The following is a 10,113-nucleotide window of genomic DNA, read 5'->3' as shown; positions in this document are numbered from 1 at the left end:
CTCACTACCACTTGATGCAGGGAGAAGTGCTCTATCTATGGGTGACCTGGAGAGAAAACATTCCCGGCTAATGACTGCTCTCAGAGCAGTCAGCATGGCTGACTGAAGCCCAAGTAACCCCTGAAGAAAATGGATTTTCAACCCCCCATCCCCTCCACCCCTCTCCGGAGCCTGTGTGTAAATGAGGCAGTCTGTAAATGAGGCAAGTCGCTGAGCATTATTCTATTACAGTATATATTGTGCACCTGATTATGAAGTGATATGAGATTACGCAGCTGATGAAGGAGACGTCAAAGAGAAGAAACGAGAGAAAATCATTTGTTGTCCATTTTTTAAAATTTCTCCATCAGTTAAAAATCAGACTGAAATATTCTAATAATTTTATTGAACTGGTTATCTGAAGGCTTTATATTGGGTAGAAATACTTTTGGAACCAGGAGCTCCTCACACCTTAAGGTGCTACATGGACGATTCTGCAGAATTTTATTAACTGTCTTGTATGCCAATTACAGCGCAGCATGTTGTACAGTTCATCTGTTGAAAAGTGCTCTACAAATACAGTCTGATTGATTGATGTATACATTAAAGCGCAACATGTTGTACAGTTCATCTGTATGAAAACTGCTATACAAATAAAGTCTGATTGATAGATGAAAATAAAGACCTTCCGCGGCATCCTCCATTGCCTATAATAGCCAAATGTAAGATTTCTGCACATTTCAACTACCATATGTTTTTCACCTCTGCTTTACTGTGTTCATTTTTTTAATTTCTAATTTATCTTTTTTTTTATTGATGCTGTTTTGGTTTGTTTAGTATGATTTCAGTAGGCCTTTCCATTTTATAGTATACCATATTTGCTGACAAAAGCATTTTATTTATATGTAATATCTGTTGTAATTGAAAACCCAAATAAAGACACTGTTAAAAAAAATATGCATGTTAAAATAAAACTTCTGGGATGCCCGGTGGCTCCCTTGATTGGGCGGGCGCCACATGTGCAAAGAGCTGTGTCTTTATCACGGCAGACACGGGTTTGATTCCACTTTCGACACTTAGTGCATGTTGTCCACTCTTTGTCCCCCTGAAATAATCTTAAAAATAGTAAAATACAATAAAACAAAATAAAATTCTGTGACACTAGTGTGCTTTGGAATTAATGACAGACTTTTATAGAGCAAGGCACTGATTATTTAGAATATTTCAGGATTTCAGTCGAGTTCACTTGTGTCTTTAGGATGCATGAATTCATCTTGGATCTCACGTGGTTATGCCCACCATGACCTCGCTGATGTCCCACAGTTTACTGGCCACCTCCAGGTCTGTGGCTTTGTCCAGCAGAACCTGAGGCTGACAATCTGCGAAGCACTCGCCCTGCACGCCATCCACATCCAGGCTGCACGCCAGATACACTGAGGTCTGAGCTCCTTCCTCGGGGCTCTTGAACAAACCCCGGGAGAGCAGGTCAAACACGGGCTTCACTAACCCTGGGATGTGAACATGCCTGCCCAGGTTGGTCCTCACGATGCCCGGAGTCAGAGCATTCACCGTCACGCCGCTGCCCTCCAGGCGCTGCGCCAGCTCGCAGGTGAACAGCAGGTTGGCTAGTTTGCTGCGGCTGTAGGCGAAGGCCTTGTCGTAGCTCTGCTCGCTGTTTAAGTCCTCAAAGTTGATGTGACCGCGCTTGTAGAGTTTGGAGGAGACCACCACGATGCGGCTGGGAGCTGACTGTTTGAGGAGGTCCAGCAGCAGGTGGGTGAGCAGGAAGTGGCCCAGGTGGTTGACCCCGAACTGCATCTCAAAGCCGTCCTCCGTCTTGGTGTAAGGACACTGATAGATCCCAGCGTTGTTGATGAGCACATCGAGCCGAGATTCCTCCTGTTCAGCAGCACAGAGGAACAGTCTGCTTCAGACTTTGAGAACATAGACCAGCTGGTCTCAGGACTATATGTGCTACAGAGTAAGCATACATCATGTTTTAACCCTGTGAAACCTGGAGGAACATTACCTTTCCTGTGCTGCTTTCAGACGCCTTTCACATGTATTTCACAATTTAAATTGCTAGCAATTTCTTTTAAAAAACATGGGGAAAAGGGGAATAAGCAACTTGGTATGTAATATTCCACAAATTGCACGAAATTAGAAGATTTAGCACAACAATTTTTTTTATAAAGGCTAGGGAAAAAATAGGAAAAAAGGTAGGGAACAAAATATATTTATAATTATTAATATTACATATTTAAAATTATGTGACCCAATAATTTTAAAACACTTTTTTAATGTCTTGTGTGCGTTGCGTTTTTATTTAACTGTTTTTTTGTTTTTGTTTTTTTTTACTTTAGGTAATTTTCTTTTTTACAATTTCTTATTCTTTTGATGCTCATTGCTTCTTTCTGTGTTTTTGAAAGAAATCAACATAATCTGCTGAGGTTTCAAAGGATTAATAATAGCAGTCAGCCCACAAAATATTTAAATGTCCCATTTTATGCTAAATATCAGGTGGTTTTGTGGTTTTAATAAATGCTTTGAAATGTAACCATTTGAAAGCTGAAGCGACATTACTTTTCGTGTGCTGCTTTCAGACCCTTTAAAATAACATTCAAACATTTGACCCCTGAGCAAATTTTCTTTCAATTTCTTTCAAAAACATGGGGAAAAGGGTGCTTATTGCCTTCTTTCCATGTTTTTGAAAGAAATGAAGACAATTTCCTCAGGTTTCAAAAGGTTAAGATTACGTAACTGAGAATTACTTTATTTGCCATTGTTGTCATATCATTGAAATATCAAAATAACCAAACAGCAGTAAATCGGTAAATTAGCATTAGATTTGATGGAGACACTGCAAACTTTAGTAACAGACAAGCTATCTATTTACAGTGTCAAGTAATGTTACAATTACTTATAAGCTATGAGAACCTCATTTAAAAAATCTGCATTTACTGAGTTGTCAATGAATACATGTTGATAGCAAAATAGCACGTGTTTAAAATGTACTTGCGTAAATCGTTGTGTTATGGTCTTTGATTCGGCATTAATTTAATCCCGTGAGTGGAACCTATCTGACCAAAATATATTTAAAAATATTTACCTAGCCTTTCACTCTCCGTCATATCGTCAGCTAATGCTGACTTGATGAAAATACTAAAATAGCAGGCTTATTAGGTTGTAAAATACTTAAATTTTGTGGAATAAATGTATGCCGAATGAAGGAGTGTTATTTTTCCTAACGGAAAATATGCCATTGTTTGGGGTCAATTGTAGATTCTGGGGATAAAAGAGGAGATTTATAAAATTGTACACATTTTTAATGAGGTTTGGCGTGACGTCAGGTAAGGGGAGTATTTACACTGTCTGGGAGGCAAACGTCGCTTTGTAACAGTCATCCAACTACCTTTATTATGTCTCGACAGAAAGTGCGTACAGATGTGAGGGAGGCCAGGTCCAGCTGTTTTAGGACCAGCAGAGAGCCGTCTGCCCCGGTCTGCTGTCGGATCTCCCGGGCCGCCTCCTCCGCCCTGCTCAGGTCCCGGCAGGCCATGATCACGCGGCCCTGGAGCTTCACTATGCCGGCTGCCGTGGCTTTCCCGATCCCGCTGTTCGCTCCGGTTACTATTACCGTCTTTCCGTTCATCATTTTGTGTAATTGCGAGCTGCTGGTCAGGTTTCCATTATCAGCTGACTGATTTCAAAACATAAACACTACCCATGATTCACAGCGGGTCACAGTTACGTTCGATGAAGCTCGTAAAAATGGCCTCTCAAATGTAGTGGCTGTGGTTTGACAGTCCTTTGTGCTGACAGTGTATAACGAACACGATGTGAAAGACATGCAGGCCTGTTAGCTCTGTTTCATTATTTTTTCTACTTCTTTCTGTTAAAAATGTAAACTTATTCTGTTATCAGTCATTAGCCTACGATGGTTGATTAGGGCCATGTTAAAGAAAGAAAAAATGTAGATTTCAAGAATAAAGTCGTAATATTAGAAGAAAAAAGTTGTAATATTATGGGGAAAAAGGTATAATATTACATGAATGAAGTTGTAGTTTTACGAGAAAAAAGTTGTAATATAATGAGAATAAATTCTTAATATTACAATAATAAATTTGGAATTTTACAAGAAAAAAAGTTGTGATTTTACAAGAAAAATGACAATTTCATGAGAATAAAATTGTAAATTAAGAAAATAAAGTTGTAATTTTATGGGAAAAGTCATAATTTAACGAGAATAAAATCGTATTTTTACAAGAAGGGGGACGTAGAGATAAACATTTTGCCAGCAAACTGTAAAACAGCAGGTTACAGGTTACCTGATGACCTATGTGTGGCACGACACTGGGAAGAGTGGTTGCTGCCTGTGCACCCTCCTTGGCAACCACAACTTTTTCTTATAAAAATTTTTCTTGTACAATTCTGACTTTATTCACATAATATTACGAGTTTATTTACATTAAATTGCAATTTTCCTTTCTCGTTAAACCATGATTTTATTCTTGTTAAACTATGACTTTTTTTGTTCATATTACAACTTTATTCTTGAAGTCTCAAAAAAAAAATCCTCAATGTGGTCCAAAAACTCTGTCTTAGCCTACATAATTCTTTCAAACCTTAGGAAATGATCAGCCTAACAAAATAAGCATTACTGTTTTTTATAATCACATGAAAACTCAACTCTGTGGAATAAAATTCTGGTGGATCATTTAAAGATTTGGCCTAAAAGTGGTAGCATTTGAATACAGCCTACTGTGTCTAAAAACACCAGAAATAGTTTCTAATTGTAATTGCAAACGTCTCAAACAAAAGAGGACATGAGGTCAGTGTCTGAATGGTGGGCTAATTACTGGTTGTGTATACACTTGGTATTAAAATGTGTCTTCAGTGATCTGTGGACACCCGTAAGTGCAGGTGTGAATGCACCCAAAGCATCCTCAATGCATCCTGAGATTCGATAGCTCAGGCTGGATTTTTCCAATTATTCCCATGAAAACCTGGTGATGTGACCTCCAATGTGTGAAATTCCTCCTTCTGTTTTTTGTTTAGGGTCCAGAATTTGCCTCATGTAAGTTGAAGGAGAAACACACAGTAAACTGAAACCCAAAAAAAAAACAAGAAAACAGTCACAGTCGCATGACGCCTACTTCCACCTATGAAGAATGATAAAATATACTACAGCATAGAGCAACTGTTGCTTCAATTAAGGGAAATGCTGACAGAAAATGTCATTAATATGGGCAATGTTAAGGCTGTTATATCACGTTATTTCTGACGAGACAGCTGCACATTCCGCAGCTCTTAAACTTTAAATTTAAACATTATTATAAAGAACGATATTTATGTTTAACACTGTCCCATTATGAAGCAGAGGTATAAATCACTTCAGTTTGTGGACAAATCAAAGTAAAAAGAATTTTACGGATTGAATGATAAATGACTGATCTATCAGCTGTAATATAACAGCTGTGTAAAAACAGACTTTGGCAAATCAGATCCAAGCATATCCAAGCATAACTAGGAAGTGGTAACGGTATGGTATGATTTGAGGGAATTTTATCACATTTAATGTGAAATTAACTTCATCCTGATTAAAAATATAACATGACCCATTAATGTATAGTGTGATCTGTGGTTTTATAGAAGCTTCTTTTAGATATCCTGTGGACAAACAGACCAGAAAACACCACAGATACATTCAGGAGTTCAGTGAGAGTCACAACCGAATAAGGTAAACACTATGCTGTCTCAGATTTTCTGCATCTCTGATTAACTGTAGGCTCCTGTGGGAAAAAAGCAAAAAAAAAAAAAAAAGCTTCACAATGCATATAGCGATATTGTAACTGCACAGATTACTTAGGAGGCGTTTATATAACATTGAGGCTCAACAAGTTGTATAAAGTGAATTATTAATTTTTTCAGTTCATATATGCTGACACTGAACACAGAGACCCCATCTTTAGACTCAGCATAATTTGCTAAACCCCCCTCTGGAATACAGAAGGGGGAAAACACAGTAAACTGAAATCCAAAAACCAAAAAAACACAAGGTGTGTTCCAAATCGCATTTTTCATTTTAATTTTAGTCCACATCTAGACAAAAATGGTCCTGTTAAAAATGAAAAATGGCTCAGTGGATGGAGCAGCACCCCATATAACAGAGGTTGTATGTCTCTCGCCACAGCGTCCAAGGGTTCAATTCCGGCCCTGGCCCTTTTCTGCATGCTGCCCCTTCTCTCTCTCCCCCTATATATATCATGGGGATTAAACAAGAGATCAAACCACAGAGCACAAAATACAATCCCTCAAATCATGCCAAATTCATAAAGCAGAATCCCTTAAAATGCGCACAAACTGCACACATTTTGACAAGTCTGTATTCAGTTTTTTTATTGGTAAACATATTTTGTTTTATAGACAGGTCTAATAATTATTTTGCAACCTATTCTGAATCTGCAATAGCATAATAAATGATGGGTCTGCTGTCCAGGTACCCTGTAATCACAGATCTCCTCTGATCCTAGAACGCATGAGCCCACTTTGGTCCCTGAAAGAACTACATCACTGTGTTTGTAGGAGATGTGCATACATCTGGCAACAATTAGGATTTGAACAATGTTTGAACAATGTGCAGAATGTAAATGTCTGTTTATGATCAGTTCAAAGATTATCCCCTATCATGGCCTCTAGTCTGTACACACATTCTTGGGGTGAAAAATGGCAGTTATTTTCCACAAAGTTGCACTGATCAGTTGTGTGATGAAATGATAAAAATGGGGGCGTCTTTAGTGGATAAAGCAGGCGCCCCATTAATGAAGGCTGCAGTGGCCGTGGGCTAGAATCCAGCTCACAGCCCTTTGCTGCATGTCATCCCCTCTCTCCCCCCTGTCAAGAAATGATAAAAAAAAAAATGAAATGATGAGTGGTGGTGATGTTGGTCCAGTGACCCATCCGTCTGTCTGCCTGTCTGTCCAACAATCTTAGGTACATCTGAGTGACATCGCAACACAAAATGTAGTCCTCATAGTCCACAGAGAATGATTCTAATCATTGTGGTGACATGCTGACCTTTCTAACATCCACTGACAGGTCAGACTTTTGTCTCCATAAAGTGTTTGGAAATCTGAATTTACAAGAAGTTTACACAGTAGATTTATCATTAATCGGAAATTCCCTCAACATGCCATTGTCTAATAAACAGAGCAACATTTGAGTTTATTGAAATGACATTTATTGTTTTTGGAGGGGAGTTATGTGCTGGAACTATTTCTTTATAAACAGTTTATCAATCCACCCAGCAGGCCTGCTTCTGTGCAGGGTCTTTTGACTTTAGAGCAGGCTGCAGATGTGGTCAATGAGCGGATTTTGCTCTTCCCCAAAACGACAGATTGTTTAACTTGAGCACAAACAGAAATGCAAAAACAACAGAAAAGTTGCTTTTTGTCAATCAGGTGTTGGTGGGTTTATTTGAAAACTTTGGGGAGAGACACACCTGCTGTTTCCCTGTGTTTCCAGACTTTACACTAAGCTAGGCTAACCATATCCTGTGTACAACTCTGTCGTAACACACAGACCTGAGATTGAATTCAAGTTCTTTATCATCATAGCTATGACAATGGTGGTGCATGTAGATGCAGCAGCCAGTAGCTTCTCTAAACCTTGCTACTTTTTGCTATTCTTTTTATTTTATTAACTCAATGGCCCCTTCTAATGAAGCAAGATATAGAAGCACTTATCATCATCTCCACCAATGTCATACGTCTAGCGGCCAGTCAGACCAGAGGGAAGAAATTAATCCAAAAGCACCAGACGAAGAGAGGGAGGAGAGTTGGCATCAGGGCAAGGCTGACCCAACTTGAGCAGAGAGCTGTTCCTCTACCAAGCCTTCTTCTGGTTAATGTCCGGTCACAGGAGAATAAAATGGATGAGATGTGATTGAGGCTCGCTCAGCAATGGGAGATCAGAGATTGCTCTGAACACATCTTCACAGAGACTTGGTTAACCCCTAACATCTCGGATCAAGCTGTTGCACTGGATGCGTGGACCATGTTCAGAGCTGACAGGAAACAAGACTCTGACGCAAATTCAAAAAATGCTCTGCAGGAACTGTATGATGCCGCCAGCAGCAACAGGATGGAATTTTCATAGCAGCTGGTGATTTTAATCAGCTCATCCTTCAACTCCAAAGATGTAGCAGGATCAAGAACAAACTGTAATTTCATTTTTTAAACTTTGTTTAAAAAAGTGACTAATAAATCTACCTTCTTCTTCCCTTGACTCTTACCTTTTCATCGCTAAACCCTCATCCTCTCATCTCTCACTATTCATCCCTTCATCCCTCAGCCCACATCCATTCATCCCTTCATCTCTTGGCCCTTATCCTTTCACTTCTCATCCCTCATCCCCTCATCCTACAACTCCCATCCTTTCGTCCCTTGAATCTTTATCCATACATTCCTCAAACCTCACCCTTTTATCCCTCAACCCTCATCCCTCATTCCTTTTTCTTTGGGGCTCTGAATGTGCAGGTCCTGTCCTGGTTGCCTTATTGTTGCCTCTTGTGTTCAGGGTTAGCTGTAATAATGTGTAATACATTATTACGTGATCTTTGAAGTTGCACTGCAGCTCCGTACAGTATCAGAGTGTCTCCACCTTCAACATGCTACTGAAAAACCTCATCATCTCTTCTCTGGACTCTCACATTTCCTAAATAAATCAGTTAAAGCCTTTAGAGGCCCCGCTGGCCCTTAGCCAAAAGAAACAACAAGAGTGAAACTCCTCCACTTCCAGTGCTGGTACCGAGGCTGGGACTGTTGTGGTTGCTTTCACAGTTGGGGCTCTACCAGCAGCAATGATGTGGTAATAACATCTGTAACATCTGGAAAACATCGGCGTTAAAGCAGAGCTTGTAACAGACAAATAATCCGGAGTCCAGCTCGCCGCTCTGAGAGCAAAACTGCTCTGCTCCGCAGCTTCCCATCACCGGTAGCTGCTGCGCAGACGCCTACCGAGACAAATAAAAGCTGCTATACTCTTACACAAACTATCACCAGAATATCAACACATTTATGGCTGCACAGTGAAAAGTAAAGGAAACAGAGCAAAAAAGCAAACCAGCTCCTTAAAGGAGCAGTCCATGTAGCCAATGTCACATGGATGACATTACAGATTTGCGCAAAAAATTTCTCGCAATGTTACGCGATAACATTCCAAGAAGCAGGGTGATGGATGTTCAAAACATTGGTAGGTTTATTTCTATTGCAGCCACTCACTAAAGCCAATATCGCCATAATTTCTTTGTCTCGTATAAGAGTTAAGACAGTCTCGGTCTCTTCCTCTGTCCACACATAGCCATGTTTTATAGAATGTCATGTGACTTTGTTTTACTTTTTCTTCTTCTCTGGGTTTAGTGGCGGTTGGTATCCATAAAATCACACTACTGCCACAGGGTGCTGCACATCATATTAGCTATAAAAGCGAAAAAAGTGTTTCCATTGCAGTTTTGTGAAATATGGGTTTTTCCAATGACCTGAAATACCACCTCATGCAAGCGTAGAAACTTTTTTGTGATAAAGAGGAGTTTAAAAAAAAAAGAAAAACTGACATGTTTCTTTTAGGTGTGTTTTGTATTCGCAATTTCATTTTGCACAATTTGAGTAAGAGAAACCGATGTAGTCAGATGTAGGGTGCAGTTAGCCATGTGCTGAGCACAAAGAGTGGAAATTGGAGGACATTTGTGAATAAAATTACACCTACCAGCACTACCAGCCTTGAGTGACATGAGTGTGAAGACTTGGAATTATTCATGCCAGTGATTTAGTAACTTTTTTGTGTTGTGTGGTGCATCATGGTGGTGTCAGCCTGTTACTGAAGGTGCTCCTGTGTGTGAGAACGGGAGAGAACAGGAATCATTGTTCATTATGCTCAACAGTTTAACCGGAACCCCCTCCAGCAAAGACTCCAAGCAGGCCTTCCTAATGATCCTGTTTATTCTCTATAGGTCCACAGTCCTCACCCTGCTCCTCCAGCAAACCACAGAAGATGGCACTAGTTACAAAGACTGAATTTCTGCTTGAAATATAGGGATTTTGTCTGTTCAGGTGCTTTTTGGAAGTGCTTGGCTTG

General features: G+C 39.7%; 1 protein-coding gene across 2 annotated transcripts; it reads right to left on the bottom strand.

Moving 5' to 3' along the window:
- Nucleotides 1-363: 363 nt before the first annotated feature.
- Nucleotides 364-3,739, bottom strand: LOC121953476 (retinol dehydrogenase 14-like). 2 transcript variants are annotated; one of them, XM_042500609.2, is made up of 2 exons: nucleotides 3,422-3,739; nucleotides 364-1,878 (listed from the first exon to the last, which is right to left on the bottom strand). In XM_042500609.2, exons 1-2 carry the CDS (start codon nucleotides 3,632-3,634, stop codon nucleotides 1,261-1,263), a joined length of 831 nt encoding a protein of 276 aa, XP_042356543.1. In that variant the 5' UTR covers nucleotides 3,635-3,739; the 3' UTR covers nucleotides 364-1,260. The 2 variants fall into 2 exon arrangements, with proteins under 2 accessions (XP_042356543.1, XP_042356542.1); XM_042500608.2 differs by having other exon boundaries at nucleotides 3,392-3,733.
- Nucleotides 3,740-10,113: the final 6,374 nt, after the last annotated feature.

Source organism: Plectropomus leopardus, chromosome 14 (assembly GCF_026936395.1).
Source record: "Plectropomus leopardus strain MGB_pleo_1.0 chromosome 14, ASM2693639v1, whole genome shotgun sequence".
Taxonomy (NCBI): Eukaryota; Metazoa; Chordata; class Actinopteri; order Perciformes; family Serranidae; genus Plectropomus; species Plectropomus leopardus.
Note: the sequence above shows the minus strand (reverse complement) of the source record. Positions and strands in the feature narration are given on the sequence as shown.